At 32.4% G+C, this 18,846-nt stretch overlaps 1 protein-coding gene across 1 annotated transcript; it reads left to right on the plus strand.

Annotated features, from left to right (window-relative positions):
- The first annotated feature begins 2,220 nt into the window (after positions 1–2,220).
- Positions 2,221–18,248, plus strand: LOC111503759 (ethanolaminephosphotransferase 1). Its single transcript, XM_023158155.2, has 8 exons — positions 2,221–2,237; positions 4,923–5,071; positions 7,459–7,527; positions 9,355–9,547; positions 10,769–11,064; positions 12,864–13,169; positions 15,880–16,062; positions 16,541–18,248. The coding sequence occupies exons 2-8, from the start codon at positions 5,018–5,020 to the stop codon at positions 16,601–16,603; spliced, it is 1,164 nt and encodes a 387-aa protein (XP_023013923.1). The 5' UTR covers positions 2,221–2,237; positions 4,923–5,017; the 3' UTR covers positions 16,604–18,248.
- Positions 18,249–18,846: the final 598 nt, after the last annotated feature.

Consider the following 18,846-nt stretch of genomic DNA (forward strand, 5'->3'; position numbering starts at 1 on the left):
ACACATTGGCTTCACATTGGCTAAATCTTCAGTTCTAACAGATCTCGTATGATGACGATGCTTTATAGTAGAAGGAAATGACCTAGTTCGCAATTTTTCTACAACTCTCGAAAAAGTCATTCGTGACGGAATGGGTCTGTCTGGAAAACGTTCTTGGTATAGACGTTGTGCTTGACGGCAGTTTTTCTGACATTCCCCAAAAATTAATAACATATCAATGCAATCACTTGGACTAAACTCGAAAGGCATACTGGAGTTTTCGCACAAAGAACACAGTTACTGTTCTGCAAAGAATCACTGAATCGAACTGACAAGTAGATACAATTCAACAACATTTGTTACTATGGCATCATCAAGCATAAGCTACTTGATTAAATTATGCAATATAAAGCAATTCACCCTCAAGTTAGTCACATTCTCAAGAATTTCAATATTATATTCAACTGATATCGATATCGTATCGTAGAGGTGAGAATAATGGTTTGTATTCAGTAATAGTCTAGTTCAATTTAATAAAAGATATAGACTGGATTCGTGTACGAGTAAATAAGTTTTTTTGAAACTTTATATTTAAGGAAAAGTGCAATAACTCAACAACGCCGTAACCGAATTTCAAAAACCAAACATGAAATGATATCAGAATTTAACGTAGCATCTGAATATGTAATGATATACAGGGCGTTCTATTTTAAAAAATGAAATTTTGGTCTGTAGCAACTACACCAAACACCCTGTATATTTAAAAATTATATCAAAATATAGCTCTCGTGAACTCCTAAAACTTTTGTATGAAACATTTTTGTGTATCTCCTTCTACAAACCAGATATTGCCTGTCACATAAAATGTGAGACACCCGGTATATGAAAATGATTACTTAAGTATTTTGGTCAGCTGTCCTACCATTAGACCTGTGAATGTGCATTGTCCGGAAGGTAATTTTGTCTTTAAGTTCGGATAATTGGATGGAAAAAGGAAAAAAACCGAAAAATGGACGAAGGAAGACATCAAAAAACTGAATGTTGCCAATTAATTCGGAAGTCAGATGGTTACTGAGACTTATTGATGACTTGTATAGTACCTACCTACCAAAATATACTCTTAGCGAGTGTGTCATGTGAATTGTTCATATGCCAATCCTTGTGTTCATTGCGTATCAACTAACTAATGCTAGGACGTGCATGTTAAAGACAAGATTTCATTGAGTCTTAGCTCACATAAGATTCATTTTTTGAGAGTTTTCAATGGTAATGTTGGTCAATGGAAAAATCAATTTTTACCCATAATTGATTCACAAGTAGGTACAATAAATTTTTTATGACGCCATAAACAAATATGAAAACAAAAAACTGTAAGTGCTGAAATAGTCAAATAGTATATTCAATGAGTGATTAATTTAATATTGCAATTATGAATAAGTGGAAATAATTTTGAATCATTCGTGGTTAACCACTGATGCGGCCATTAGAAAGATAAACACCATTCTGATGTCAGTGCTGATATGTCTTATCTGTAATTTGATTCTATATATCACATGTGATTAATAAAGCAGATAAATATTAGGTTTTACATAAAAGAGTAGGTACCTACTTGATGAATATTTTTCATTATTGAATACTAAACCAACTTGCTGAAAATACATTGTCACAGCGATGAGATTCCATTAGAAAGTTTGAGTTGAAGAAGTGAAGTTACCAAAAAATGTTTTGAATAAATGTGTTGGATTACAATGCATTGAGCTTTTTTGAAATATTTACCAATATACAAGGTACTGAGTAAAAGCGTGTCTTGTCAGAGTTAGGTTTTTTGAAATGAAATTTCATATCCGGATGAAAATTTAATCAGAGTCCGTTTTGATATTTTTGAATGTTTTAATTTTAAATAATTTGAACATTTTCCATTTGATTTTCCAATGAAAAACTCTTCCCCTCTTCCTAAACATATGGAGTTATATGAGGCATATCCCTAGCGGTTTGAAGAAATTCAATAAAAACATTACTATGATCTACAGTCCGACGCATCTTCTTACAAACAGACAGATATGAGTTCAATTATGAATTCAAAATTCATTTTCAGGTACTTAATGTTCTCACCAGAACCAGATAAGTATGCTTTGTCGCCCCAGAAAATCAGTCTATGTCTACACTTGTATTATAAATGTGAAAGTTTGTGAGGATGGGTGAGAGCTATTTTGACGTGTGCTGCCTATACCGTTGGAGTTACATGCAGATAATGTACCGTAAGATTGTTTATCTCAAATAGTTCTAAAAAGTCCGTAATAGCATATATCCACCTCTTATGTCGTAGCCACTATATGCAAAATACTGAGCCATAAATACAATTGAATTGAATACTTTTTTTACAATGCACAATTGTCGTTTCAAGTATTTAATATAGATAAACTTTGTCTTTTACACTAAGTAATTTGGGCAAATCATTTAAAACTTATCACGATAAGACGAACCTGATGCAACGCAATAAACCATTACCAGTTGCGTCTACTGTAAGACGACGGAGGTAGATACGCGGGGGTAGAGGGGTGGTCTAAGCAATAAAGCGCCATCGCCGAGAACGTGGGCAGACGTCGTTGACAGTTGTGTTAGTTTTGGGAATCCTGAACCTAGAATCTTGAAATATGCAGGTAGGTTCTTTGTATAGCGTAAATAAGCATCAAGAAAGGGAAACAGGAATTTCCACCCCAAGGAGGAAATATAATTGTTCAAAGATTATATTGAATTTCGTCAGTTTTGAAGTTGGAAACCTAAAGTTTTGGGTTAATAAAAAATATTGCAACTATTTGTTTAAAATGGTGACAAACAAAATTCTACGCGGACGAAGCCGCGGGCAACAACTAGTTAATAATATTTTTTAACTTGACTTGTTTTTCACATAATTTTTACTAGTTAATGAGTATTTACCTACTTTTATAATAGCTAAGAAATGAATGTATCCGATCTCTTCAGTCAGATAGTTAAAACTAGACTGATCGAATCGTAGACCATAAGTTATAAAAATATGAAATCTGGCGAAAAGCGTCTGCCCGGAATCAATTGAGAATAAAACAGAGAGAGAGATAATATAAAATTTTCACAAATATTCAGTGGGTATACTTGAACGAGTGGCTGTAAATCAAATTAACTAAAGGAACAATTTGTTTAGGATAGCCTCGACTCAGTTACACTGTAGTGCAGGTTAATGGACTGACACCTATCACAAAACAACTATTCCTCTGGCTAATACCACGAAGGGCGTTGGATTACATCCAACAGGTGTCAGTGCAGAAATCTTCACAGAAGTATTTCCTGCTGCTGTTGGCTATAGAACTGCTGGAATCGATTTTCAATTATAGAAACGGGCACACTTGCACACCGGATTCGGGTTATTTGGCCTCTCGTCAGTGCAAGTTAGTGGCCATCATCAACGTGAAGTTGATGATATTCCATAATTGAAAATCGTATTCCTTTCAGAGTATCATTCCTCTAACCAAGCTGAAGCGAATGACAAACAACAAATCTGCCATCGCTCCATATGGTAAACAAGGTACTGAAAGCAACTGCATATCCAAAAGGAAAGAAACCTTCACATATATTCAGTGGGCATACTTGAATATCGGCTGTAAATCAACTTAATTAAAAGAACAATTTGTTCAGACCTGTCTTGACTTACCTACACTATAGGTTAATGGACTGATACCTATCAGAAACCAACTATATCCCCGGCTAATATCACGAAGGGTGTTGGGATATGCTGGAAATACTTCTGTGAAGATTCCTGCACTGACACCTGTTAGATATAATCCAACGTCCTTCGTGGTATTAGCCAGGGGAATAGTTATATGATACTATAAAATGTTCCAGTCTAAAAGTAGTTAATCAAATACTGCTTTAGGGAGCTATTTTATAGCGAAACACGTGTCGTGGGTTTGCAAATTTTTTATGGTGAAAATCAAAATGAATCTCATAAGTGAATTTCGATATGGATTTTCATCTAGTATCCATTCGAAGATATTCTTAGAAGAAGATTTAGATAAATAAAGATTTTGGCTTCCTTTCTTTCTTTGGAAGATTCCCACATTTTTTGCATACAGATATGGATAATAAACCTTTCTTTCCCAAAAATTATTCTCTCCTAAAAATATACACCTTTCAATTTAAACAAGTTTTAGGTTTTTTCATTGTTGAAGAGTAATTTGAAATACTTGTTGATTCGATATTTGAAAACATTATTTTTCTCCCGAAATTTTACAGTACATCAATCCCGACTATAAAGTAAAATTTTAGTGTGTGAGTCAGCCATAAGTTGTATAAAGAAAGTATTTTGAATATTTCCCTTTTCGACAGAAGAAACGTTGACAAGGTTACAGAATATGTTGGCCGTTTACGTTTGATCTAATATATAATGTCACCAAAAAAACTCGTGTTATTTCAACATTTGAAATAATATTTGATATTGGTGAATATAAAAAGGTTCACATCATTGAAGTTTTTGCGAGAGAGTTTCCGAGTTTTCAACTTTATTTGATTGAACTAAATATTATTGACTATAAATTCATCCTTGTAACCTGTTGTGATATGGTTGTCATGCCGGTAATGTTAGTAGCTAAATATTCAGTAATTTATGGCATTTGTGCTATAGAAATTATACCTAGATTGCTTGGCGTCCTCAACCGAATATTGTGACTGCGGTTCCTTCCTTGTGACAATGATTAAACCTTGATGTCACCAATTCCATGGGCCTCCTGAATCCTGAATACGAAACCAGAAGAACCCTGGGTCAGTTTAACTCCGCTTAGGTAAAAAAATAAAAAGAAGATAACTATACAACTTCAGACTATTCAAATGACAGTTTTCAGTAGGTTATGTTAATTGTCGCATGTATGCTAATATTTTCTATTTCTTTTTTTTAATGGATTATTATTCTGCAGATTTTTGAATTATGATTACGATGGAATGATTCATTCGTTTTGAATAAACGAGTACCGATATTTGCGATTGAGAGTTATTACAAAACTCAATCGAAATGGAAAAGGAATATTTAACAAAAGACCATTTGATTGGATTTGATAATTACAAGGTTAGTAAAATTAAGTTATGGTAGCTGTATCCTTTATTAGTTATCTATGAATTTCTATCGAAATATCTAAAGTCTACTGGACTTCATATATTGGTAGCTTTTTTATGATAGGTTAATGTCTTCCAGTGTGACCCCCTTCATATAAAAATTAAAATAAATTTGAATTTCTTAATCAGTTTATTGCAGCTAATTTTATTGTATATAATAGATTTTTATATAATATCCCCTAATTTAGGAGCTATTATGTAATCTCATTAACAGGAAACTGTTAAATAAATAATAATAATAATTTCGATATTTGGAAATGAAGATAAAAGGGTTAGTAACCTGATTTCAACAATCATTTATACTATTTGAGATAACAAGGTTAAAGTGCTCATTTGGATTGGATATTATCAAAGCAATTACAATAATCTACTACTACTAGCTCTTCCTTGTTTTGTTTCTGTATATTTAATTTTAAAACTAAAATATTTTCCATTCCAAGGCTCAGTAAACAAAATATTATTGCAATGTATTTAAACTGAGAATTTTAGAAATATGAATTTGTAATACTTTAATACCAACGAAAATTGCAAAAATATTTAAAAATATTATACAAGATGACACAAAAGTACATATGTAATTAATCAGATGGTATAAAATGAAATATAAAAATTCTGAAAATCTATGATTAGTGATAAATTATCTCATAATATTGTAGATGCTGCGACCACACACTCCTGTTATTTGATACTTTGTTCACAATTTCATCTTTGAGTATTATTAGATTTTCTTGAGTCTCTTGCTTATACACGTTTATTGGTTTTTATGTCAAAATGAAACTTGACATAAAAACCAATAAAATTGACTTATTTTTTCGATTCCTTAAATTGTTTACTGGAACGATTATATTAAGGGTGGGAAGTTTTCAAATTGACACCCTGTACACCCTGTATGCTTTATCAATAAGACCTGTGGTTCTTTGAAGTCCAAAAGTATTTAATTAAAACACAATTTTCAAACTACAGGGTATGGTATTTAAAAAGATGCAATTTAAACAACAGAATTAAACTCGATAAAAAGAACACAACAACGATGCAATTCACACTGAATCTAAGTACGCATCTGCTTCAAAACAGTAAAGAGCATTTGTAGCAGTTAATGGTATTTTCAAAAACATTAATTAATTAAAATGATTAAAATTTCAATACATTACATGCTTCAAAGTTTTCATTTAGAAATGCTTGTATGCAGACTACGGAAAACAAACCTAGAAAATAGCGCTGACACAATATACAGAGTGTTGCATTTGAAATAACAAAATTGGTATTGCACTGTTACACAACACACTCTGTTGAAAAATATGCACAACTGAAAATACCAATCGACGTGTCGATCATTATTATCGATTTTATTCTATTAGGCTGATAAACACTGTATAGATAGATTGGTAGATAGAAAGATAACCTTTATAGTCTGAAAAGGTAACATTTTGTCTACAAAGTCACTAGAACTACGAGAATAATACACCCAATGAAAAGACAGTTAATTTTTAAAATTACAAAAAATTAATTAGAAATTTTAAAAAGTCTAAAAATTAAAACACAAAATGGAATTTAAAAAAACCTGAAGAGGAATGACAAAAACATTCCACCTCATTTTGTAGATGCTGATAACCTAATCACATAAAATCTGATGCGGTTGGAAGGGAAGATGTGTTCTTACATATTGACCTGACACCTCGGTTTTTTTCTCGTTATTTTATAATTATTATGTACTATTTTTTTTTTGTAATGTTGTGGAAAATTAAGACCTATATTATTATTATTAATTAAATGTCATTGTTACTACACTTCACATATAATAGCAGAATGCTAATATCAACAAAGAACAGACTTATGTTACAAAAATATGGAACACAATGTTGGTTAACGCATGCACATTTTTTCCGTCAAATCCGTAAACAAAACATTCTCGCCTACAGAACTTTCCTTTAAGTCAAAGTAAATATAAAAGCAAAAATGTGGTATGCGGAAGCTCTCATTGATTTAAATTTCACCAACTTTCTTGAAGTTGAAGATAGAGTAAGCGATGAGGCATATGTCCTCTTTTATGAGCAGAAGGGAACGAAGCAGCACCTTTGATGTGATTTTTTTTTCTTCTTTCCTTTTTTTTTATAATCGTAGTTCTTTGAATTGATTGATTTGTATTTCATGATTGTTCCAAATAAATTTATATTTGGAGAAAAAAAAAAGGTAAAAATTTGGTGCATGAATCAGCCAAATATCTTTTTGAAATATAGTTCGCCACTACAATTATTTATTCACGAGAAAAAATAGGGTAACAATGCAACACTATCTATCTCTATTTTGAAAATGTTATATATTCAATTCTTTTATTTTCAGTATAGCTGCAAAGATACTGGAATATTGAGTATTTATGTTATGCATCCATTTTGGAACTGGCTTGTGCAGGTAAGTTATTTTTAACTTTTTATATTTTATGGTATTACATGAAATCATATGTTTTGTGATTAAAGTTATAATTCACAGCGTGTCGATTTGAAAACTATTTCCAACCCTCTATATACTCCTTCCAGGAGATAATTTGAAATATGGAAAAAACACGTCAAATTTATTTTCAAAGAAAACATGTTCAGGAATCATTTTAAGCACTCATGATTCAACTCTTTACGAAGAGTAACTTGGATATTACCCTTAGAATCTTAAATGTGGTCAGGTGGCACATCTTTTTAAAGTGATTTCAATTGACTTCCCAGTGATACTTTAATATCAATATTTCCAACAGCAGTTTCCGAAAAATTGCATCAATAGATATTTTCAAAAGTAATTAAAATATGCCTGCACTGAGAGTAACAGTTTTGAGGTAATTATTTAAACGAAATGTGTTTTGAAATTTATTAGAGATTAGGCTACACTATCCCAACCATTGTTTTTGTTCAAAATATTCTCCATCATTTTTTGAAAAAAAAGTTTTTGGCCTTCTACTTCTCCATCTTGATACAAAAAATGTGGCAACCTTCCAAAGAAATGAAGGAAGCAATCAATTTCAAAACTTAAATCTATACAAAGAAGTAACTTTCAGACACAGACTGGAAAAAAAAGCCCTCCCGAAACAGCTATTTTCATATAAACATTGAATTACTGGAAAGAAAAATACTTTTGAAACAAATACTTTTATATGAACGCTGAATTATATGAAGAACCCTTTTCTCTATTCTGTTTGTATTTCAAACATTTGAATGAGATTGAATCAGATATTATTCACAAGATTCCTACACAATATAATTGATGAAATAAGTAAAATTTCACTTACTTGGAACACTGTCATCCTCACTGCTAGACATCCGATATTTTGCCTTAAGACACTTGCCTTATCGGCTCTTCATTAGCAAATAAGGATAACTTTATAAGAAAAAATACTCAATTCATTCATAACTATGACTTTTTGTCATGGAATGGGTCAAATCCACCCATGTCATCGATGACAGTACATATATAACATTCATTCGCTCATTTGATTAAATCTCAGCCATAGGAATCTTGTTTAAATTGAAAGAACATTCGTCTTGGGAGAAAAGTTATTTCATAAACTACACCTTACGGTTTGATCTCCACAAACTTTGTTTTTGAAAAATATCACGACATGTTCCGCTAACACAGTAGCTTTTTCATGGTGAATTACGTACATACTGAATTACTGTACATTCATTTAGTTATGTATGCTGAATACATAGTGTTAGTTTAGCAGGAAGCTTCAAGTGAATTAATAATCGAGACCAATATGTGTTGTTAGTATATACATTTAATGCAGAATTATATTTCCTCATGAAAAAACTTCTACAAATGGGTTTTTGTAAAACAAAAATAAACTTTCACCTAAGTAAATTAGTATGAAAATATTTAGAAACATGTTTAGCTTCATTTAAATATCTACTTTCTAAATATAATACTAAAATAAGTAATACTAAAAACTGGTGGGTGAAATTTTTTTTTATATTTCAGAAAGTTTTTCAGTTTCAAATACAGGGCTATATAATATTAATAATTGTTTAACATTTCGATTGCTCATTGTATAATGGTGTTGAAGAAATTTTTCGACTAGTAAAGTTTCTGGTTTACTTTGAAAATCGTATTTTCATCCTCCAATTTCAATATCCCTTAACTCTTCAATAAAAAACCATAAATTCATGATAACTTTTCTTCAGGACACATCTGACAGAATCTACATTATTTTATTATTATCTTTATATTCTCAATAATTTTTTATTTGAATTTCAGTACTGCCCCAGATCGATAGCTCCAAATTTATTAACTTTCACTGGCTTTCTCTTTACTGTGTCTACATACGTTATGTTTACCATTCTGGATTGTAACTTCTATGCTAGTGATCCAGATCATCCTGAATATCCACCTATTCCAAAGTGGGCTTTCACAGTCGGAGGAATATTTTTGTTCATTGGTTATACATTAGGTAAGTCTGTATTTCAAATAAAACGAATGCAGGAAGTTTCACTTTACATCTGTGACTTTGGTGTTGTGGTGAAAGTTTTAAATATATAAATATAGGGTTTTCCAACAGGGATTTCAGAATTTTGATAATTGATAACGGCCATCTTGTTGAAGCTACATCTGTCAAATTAGTTGTCGTTTATTCAGTCTCTTTTGCGAAATCTCCATGGACGGATATAGCATTCAACAACACGTGGAAATAATAAATTCTGTTTGGGCAACGTACTTCGTGTTTCGTTCATTTTACGGTCGCCATAATCGTCCTACCGAGAGGACTGTTGGCAATGTGGTGGATAAATTTGAGTCCACTGGTTAAGTAAACCAACACCCGTACGTCGACGAAACGCAAGATCTGCCGAAAACATCGCCGCTGTCTGTGAGAGTGTGCAGGATAATCCGAGACAGTCGATTTCGCATCTCTCAAAAGAACTTGGCTTTTCTCAGACCACATTGTGGCAAATTTTGCGTCGTGCATCAGGAATGAAGCCCATTTCTAGATGGATGGGTACGTGAATAAACAAAATTGTCGAATTTGGGACGATACTAATCCACATGAGATCCAAGAACGTTCAATGCATTCCGAAAAAGTCACTGTTTGGTGTGGATTTTCGCAGAGTTGGCACTGTTAAAACCAACCCGGTTAAAACCGGGGGTTGTAACCGGCTAAAGCCACAATGAAAAACCCGCCGGTTATAACCTATTCATTTTCTTCGAATTCTTGAAAAAATTTAAGTAAGTCATCAAATATATAACATTTATTAAACCAAATATAGGAACATTCTCATAAAATGTAAAAAGAAATAATCATTCAACATATAGATATATAACTTTCATTGGTGACAATTGAAATATCTATAAATTTTACCAATTTCTCCACTTTAACTGGATTGAGTTTTTTGTGTAGCTTCGTCCATATATTCCCAAATGTACACACCAACACAAACACAATACTCTTCACCAGAACTGCAATACTCTTCTTGCCGCATGTTTCATCAACCAAGTTGGCGTCTTCAGAAAATTAATGAAACACAATATTCTTCATTAGAACTGCGCGTTTCACCAATCAAGTTGGCGTCTTCAGGAGATGAAGAGAACACAAAATATTCTTCATCTCCTGAAGACCCTAACAGTTCTGATGATTGGGAAAAGTGCTTATTTTGGATTGAAAATATATATTTTTTAGATGGGATCGACGGAAAACAAGCCCGGAGGACAGGCACTAGTGGACCTCTTGGTGAATTATTTGATCATGGCCTGGATTCCTATACAGCTGGTCTTATTCCAGGTGCTATGTATTCGATTTTTGGAAGAGGAAGCACCTACAGTTTGCCTCCTTTTCGGATGTTTTTCACCATGTGGAACGTGATGATGAATTTTTATTTATCTCATTTTGAGAAGTACAATACTGGTGTACTATTTTTACCATGGGGATATGATTTTTCCATGTGGGGTACTATTCTGACTTTCCTGGTAGCAGGAGTAAGTACAATTTATTTGTATATTGTGTTTATGTACAGTTTCGCATATCTTTATTTTTTATTCAAAGTGTACTTATGGAAACCAAAAGAAATTAAATAGTTCACAATATACAATCATGCAATTAAATCAGAAAATAATATGTTTTGAATTGAAAAAAAATTAAAAACTGTTGGTGGTGTTACTTCAACTGGGCTATGCAATTCAGAAAAAATTAACAGTTTTTTGTTGAATGTGACAATGAGAAACTTTAAGAAAAGGTTGAAAGATATGTTTCTTACACGACAGAGATAGGGCACGACACATGCAAAAAGATTTTGGCAATTTCTCACATATCCGAATATTATAAAAAATAATAAAAATGCATATTAATCGAGGTTGGGTTTAAAAGCAGCTCTCATAGCTGAACTCCGCCTATTCATCATTTCTTTGAATTTCATTTAATTTGTACTTCTTATTGTGATGAATAAAGACATGTTATTATTATTAATATTATAATATATATAACCATAAAATTATATTGGAACTAATTAATACAGTTTATTGTATGATTTTCACTATAAAGGGTTTTACAAAAACCGCGACACGTTTTTCGCTATATTGTAAAACCCTTTCTAGTGAAAATTATACAATAAACTGTATTAATTAGTATTAATATGGATTTTCATCAAATATCGGCCAGTTCTATTCAAAAATTATATTGGAAAGTTTTAACTGACTCATAGAAAATTAAAATCATATCTTACACTAATTCTCAAAATAATCAATGATAGCAATAATTCCCCAGGATAGGTTAGGTTAGGTACAAAGTGAGTGGGACTATTTGACCCTCCACCGCAACCCACAAGGGTTGTTTTGCAACATCAAGAATAATAAAATTTTTGTCCTTACTTGAAGTATAAAACGTATAGAATGTGCAGCCGTTGGGTTGTCTATTATTTACCTGGGCGAACTACTGGTTTGTCAGGTATAAACAGGTATATCGATGCCACTTACTTTCACTAGATTAGATAATAAAAAAAAATGTATATCATCATAAGCGCTGTTTCTTTGCGAACACGTTGATATAGGGTTGTCCCCAGAAAATTCGGTCCTATTAGGGGTTTGCGAACTTTAAAGATTTGAATTTCAATGCGCGTGGAAATGTGTGCCAGAGAGATCCGAGGTAAGTATACTGTGTAATAATAAAGGACTCAACATCGTAGTCGCTTACGATGATATAATTTTTTTTTATTATCTAATCTAGTGAAAGTAACTGGCATCGATATACCTGTTTATACCTGACAAACCAGTAGTTCGCCCAGGTAAATAATAGACAACCCAACGGCTGCACATTCTATATGTTTTATACTTCAAGTAAGGACAAAAATTTTCTTATTATCTTGATGTTGCAAAATTTAATTAAAAATCATTTTTCGAAAAATAATTAAAAATAGTCTGTCCAGGATTTTTTTAGCGAACCCATTTTCAACATATTTTCTAATATACTAAATTCATTATAAAATATATTTCATTCTATTATCAGCTCGGTGAAGGTCGATTTAGGTTCGGATCTTCTACTAAAAGACGGCTGTGTCATCTGCCAAACCAGTTATACTACCCTTATTGTTTAATGAGAAAATTTCATTTATATATACATTGAATAAAATTGGTCCTTGCCTAGAGTTCTATATACTATCAGAAGGTAAGTTTTTAACCACCAGTGGTTGCGGTACTGTGAGGACCAGCCTTTTCAAACCCCATAGATAATGCATGCATATTTCAACTTCACTTGTATTCATTGTTTTGTTTTTTAATTTCAGATTGGTGGGCATGAAATTTGGCAATTTCGAATAGGTGGCATCAATACTGGAATGGTATTTGAAATGTTACTCTATGTATGCTCTCTCATATCAAATGTACCTGTCGTTGCATATAATATTTATGCGTCATACAAAAATGGAACTGGAAAAATGAGAAGTTTTTCAGATGCAATTCGGCCGCTTTTACCTGTATCTGCCTTTTTTTTATTAACCTTGATATGGATTTTATACTCTCCCAGTAATATTGTGGACCGAGAGCCTAGAGCCCTATTTTTCCTTTTGGGAACAGTTTTTTCAAATATATCGGTAAGTATTGCAAGTAACATCACTGATACTACATAATTCTTGTCTTTGATTAGCTAATTATCATATTTTCTCTACATCATATCAACATAGATTTTTTCATTTGTCTATTACTGATATTCACTGAATGCGTTTTTATGACCTTTTTGTTGTTTTCACACCAAAATACTTATTTAGTTATAAAAAGAATAAATTTATTTGGAATAGACGCGCCCATATTGTTACAATGCAATAATAATAATATTTATTTCTTTGGTTGAAAAGTACAGTTGACAGAAATCAATGCACAATAAACAAAGAAAATGTCAATTTTAAAAGTAAATGTAAAAACATATGAATGTAAATATAACAATTTTATAAAAGTCAGTCCAAATAATATGTAACCATATCATAAATAATATAAACAACACAATAACATCAACAGTGATAAACATCCATAAGTAATAAAAGTAACATATAAATGTAACTAGTTGTAGACTATAAAAAAGTCAATAAAATATAATCAACACACAATTTCTCAAGTATTGAAAGTAAACATTTTAACCAAATATATATAATATAATAATTCAACGTTATGTGCCCCTGATAAGAATTTACAATTAGTGGGTAAAATATATTCTATTGTGGATTTTTTCACTACAAAATTGAATCGTTTACGATATTTTGTTTCTTTACGATCACTAGGTAATGAATTGAACAAACTGGGTGACAAAATCTCGATATTTCGGTTTTTTTATGAGAGGATTTTAGCAAAACCTTTCGACAGTGCTCTTGTTATTTGTGGATGAACTATAGATTGTACAGATTTTTTTTAATATATCAGGATTTTATTAAAAAATACCTGTTTTATATCAAGCATTACATATTCAGAGATAAGACAGTCCGTGGAACAGGTATCTTTAGAAACCTAAAATGCCTTGGTTTGATGGGCCATTAGGATCACCCTCCTTTGCCTGAGGGGGTGGTCCTAATGGCCCATCACACCTAAGACCAATTTTAGCAAATTTGATTGAAAAATTAGTAATAGAAGGGTTGATGACCATCAGACCATCTAATTATAATCAAAATAATTACTCCTCATCAATTTGGCTTTCAGCAAAACAAAAACACTAATGACGTAATATTCAATTTTCTCCATAAAGCATACAGCAACTTGAATAGTGGTGAGGCGACTGCGGCAGTGTTCTGTGACTTATCGAAAGCTTTTGATTGTGTTAACCACAGAATACTGTTGTGGAAGCTACTTCATTATGAAATTACTGAAAACTGCCTCAAATGTTTCGAATCCCACCTTACAGGATATACACAATTTGTTTTAACCAATAGTTGTTCAAGTACAAAGAATGTGAAAGCAGGAGTACTCTGAGGATCGATCTTAGGACCCATACTCTTTCTCAGACACGGATTTAGAAGGCGGCATGCCGAGGCCTATGCCCCGGGCGGCAAGTTCAGAGGGCGGACAAATTCACACTGTGCAGACGAATGAAGAACTCATCATTTACTTAACTCTGACCTACACTAGGCACGAACATTATTATTCGCGAGGCGCGTAGGCACAGTTCAAAATGCGCGCCCGGTCGCCGGCAGGAATCGCGGCAACACGCGTTTGGTTACCGTGCGTGCGAAAGGGGTGAAGCTATATTCGAAAACTCTCTCCTCTCTCCAAGACAGTGTTTTGTTTCAAACATTTGTGTTGTTTGTTTGTGTTTACTATTTAGTACTTGTCGATCATATTAGATATTGGACAATGTCGTGGCCAATCTCATGATAATGCTCCAATATGGCCGGCATCTATAAAGGATTACAAGCCAGGATTGTAGAAAGGAATGTGCTATGTATAAAATATATATCTTACACGTTCATGTCTATATATCTCTCACCTATAGTAAGTGGGCATATCTGTAAATAAATAGGTTTAACACAGAAAGAGCAGCGATGGATGCATTATTTCCAAAAGGCCTATGTCCAAATGTCAATCAATCAAATGTCAATTAATCAAATGTCAATTCAGATAACTGAAATTTTGAGGCTGATAAAGGTAAAAATAAATATAATTGGACGGGGGCGGCATTTTTCAGTTTTTACTCCACCTAAAACATTGCAGATCCAGGGCTGGGGACAGAGAGGACACCTGAACGAAAAAGGCTGTACAGCGGTGATTTTAACTGCAACAAAGAGAGACAGCTCGTCATATTTTATGCATTGGATATGACATGCATCCAGTAAAGATCCTTTACAAACTAGTACACTTCACAAGATTATTGGAATTGGTATCATGAAACAATGAAACGGATGAGAGAAAAACGCAATAAGCCCCTGAGGCTGCAGTGTTTTCCTGAGACGAAACGAACAAGTCAGATGACTCCTAAGTAGTAGAAAAATTCCCTTAAATTAAAAATAATGTGAAAAGTATCAATAGCTGTTGTTGAGCTGTTGATTCTTGGATTGGTGTCTTAAAGTCAACTGGTTGTTATGTGACTATTTGATTTATATTGCACTCATTGTGATTTTAGAAAAATAATAATGTGTTTACTTAGTTTGCCTTTCTATACCTATTTGGATTTCTATAGTACAATTTATATTTTATTTTTTTGTACTGTGGGAGATGAAAATATACAAAGGAGTCACAGAAACACATTGATGTCGATATAACTTGATTTGAAGATGTAAATTCTTTATAAATCTGAATCTAAATATTTTTCATTAATTTTAGTGTCGCCTAATCGTCGCCCAGATGAGTAACACCACATGTGAGGCATTCAATTTATTATTAGTTCCTACTTCGTTTGTCATCATGGTATCTATATTAACCCAGTGGGCCAGTCTTGAGTTGTTCCTTATGCACGCTTTATGTTTGTTCACAACCATTGCTCATATGCATTATGGGACCTGTGTGGTAAGTTATTTCAGTACATTTTTCAATAGGTTAGAATGTTTGATGAATTCCTTTCTTTGAAAGATTTCCACATTTTTTGTATAAATATTTTGTTTTTATTGTCGACATTGAAGACATATTTTTTATGGTTCTGCACTCTTCATACTGGAAAAATAAAATTATGCTCTTATTCTCGGCATAATGCTTTGAATTTCAGCCCCACAGAGGATAGTTACACAAAAAAAAATCTTGTGGATATAAATTTAATCTATTTTAACCTGCAATTTCAAGCACGATGAAAATGCATCAAATTTATATTCACAAATTATTTCTTCGTGTAACTAACTCCTGTGAAGCTGAAATTCAAACCATTATTTAACAAAATCGATAAGTAACTCAAACTTGATATTTGTATTCACTGAGTGAAATTATTCCCCCCTTTTTGTTTTAAATCTAGCAATGACATAATAAAACCTGAAAGTATGAACTTAAATTTCAGGTTAGGCAGATGTGCCGCCATTTCAAAGTAAACTGTTTTACCATTAAGGAGCAGTCAGATTGACTATTGGTAGACAACGCATGATGAGGAATCAAGTGTTGTCCCTCGGATTTGCATAAACCATGTAGCCCTTTATAATTTCCCCCAGAGAGTTTATGTTGTACATTATTTTAATTTTCAGATTGTTTTTTATATATACGTGCAGGTACCCAGTGTGTAGTTTTGATAGTTTTATATTTGAGTTTTGCATATAAGATGATTTAAAGGTTCTGTAAAATTAATTTGTTTCGTCTGTTGTATGAAATATTTTTTGGCGAAAACGATTAGACTCATGTCTAAAGTACAAAATACTTTTCAGACATTCAAATATTCTTTGAACCCAAAAGATTTACTGGAATCATTATCTACTTACTTCAATTCCGAATGGTAAATTTCAGGTACTTTAGTTTTACCATCTTTTGAAGAACTTTTAAAAAAAATCGGCAGCCATGAAAAAGTGTTGAAACAATTATTCAACTCGGACTGTATATATCTAGCCAAAGAATTTACATATGTTTAAGTTTATTCCAATTGTCATTAACATTGGAAAAAAGCTTATAATTAACTACAATTATAGGAGAGGTCACTGTTATATATACTTGTTCCATTAAATCTTATGGAAACATTTTAGCAGACAAAACCATGATTTTCAGGAACAAAGAGTATCTTTATGTTTAAAGTGTATATATTTTCTTATTAAGCATTCATTATCATTCCTACATTGTATTATTGTGAAAGTATCATATAGTTTTTACTTTGTCAGTTGAATATCTCGGTCAAATTAACTCATCAGAACATTCAAAATTATATACGTTTTGGATAAATTGATCACGTAGTGAGGAGAATTGCCAAATAAAGTAGTAACTAATATTCTCAACTATCATTTCAAACTATGTGATACTTAGGTTTTTGATATGCATGTACAGATTTTTTATTCGGCAACTGAATGTTTTCAAGGCAAACCATTTGTTAATATTTTTGTATTCCTTGCAAGATACGGAAGCATGGAAATTCATCTAGGGCATTAATTTCATCTGGTTCCTGTTTATTCATATGTGACAGGAATATAAACAGAGCTACCAATGATTGTATGAAAAAATACAAACTTTATTATTTTCAAGCAATACCGATCGATCGACCGGCAATAGATGAAACAATGAGTCCATAGGACAAGTGGTTTTATAAAGACTTTTGCTCTTATGGTATTGCTAAATAAAATTTTCTTTGAAAAATGGAAATTCATCGATAAAATTCTGAGGTCTTGTGGTATTACTATTGATGAATTTTCAATGAATTCTTGCCAAGTATTAGCATATTCAATTTGATATATTTTTTATGTCTGGTATTACTTCATGTACTAAACATTATTTCCTATAATATATGAAAATAGCAACTACTTTTCGTCCATTCATCAATTTCTTGGTGTTTTGGTAAATTTATATCTAAAAAAATATTTTCAAATTGCTGTGGATAGAAAGTCTGTCGTACATTAGAACTTAAGGCCCCAACCAAAAATTAATGATAAACGAGTTTGTCCTAACCATTTATTTATGAAAAATGCAGTTGAGAAGTTGATTCACCTTTTTTTCTCATGCAGATTTGTGCAAAAAAGTCCAGTCTTCTTAATTTTTTTTACTTTGAAGTAGCTAAAATAAAGTTTCCTCAGCAACATGTCGTTTTTTTTCCAGTGTACTTATTGGGACTCATTAGCACGGGCGGTAGCCAGTCGGTTCGACGTGGGTGCTTTGTTGACTCACTCAAATCGACCGCCGTGTTGGTCGCTGGTTCAAGCCTCAGGCTGAACAATCGATTTTCACTTGCTATCGCCCAACCCGTGTTAGGAATCACACGTTAAAAGGTAAGACCTCGTTAGTCCTTAGCTCGCACAAGTGTTGACTTTTGAGAGTTGTTGTTCGTAGAGGTGCGACAGCTGGTTAACGGAAAAACTTTAAACAGATTTTTTTTAATGTGAAGAATCAAATAACAGTGCTTTCCTAAGTACCTCAAATTAAAAAGAGATTTCTTCTAGGCTTTAATTTCTCAAAATTCAACGTGTTTTTATGTTACTTTCTCTCTTCATAGATGCTCAATCAGTAGCAGGTTGTTTGAAGAGTTCCACTCATGAAACAACTGCTATTGTGAATGAGGGTTCAATCGTCACTTTAGTATTCGACGTTGTGACTTGTGTGGCCATACTCTAGGCGAGTGTGTGAGTCAGGCATCACAGTTGTCGGGAATAAAAAATTTAGAAGTAAAGACCAAGTAGA

The sequence above is a fragment of the Leptinotarsa decemlineata genome, unplaced genomic scaffold (genome assembly GCF_025532065.1).
Source record: "Leptinotarsa decemlineata unplaced genomic scaffold, Ldec_3_MD MMD2_tig00026299_RagTag_RagTag, whole genome shotgun sequence".
NCBI classification, from domain to species: Eukaryota; Metazoa; Arthropoda; class Insecta; order Coleoptera; family Chrysomelidae; genus Leptinotarsa; species Leptinotarsa decemlineata.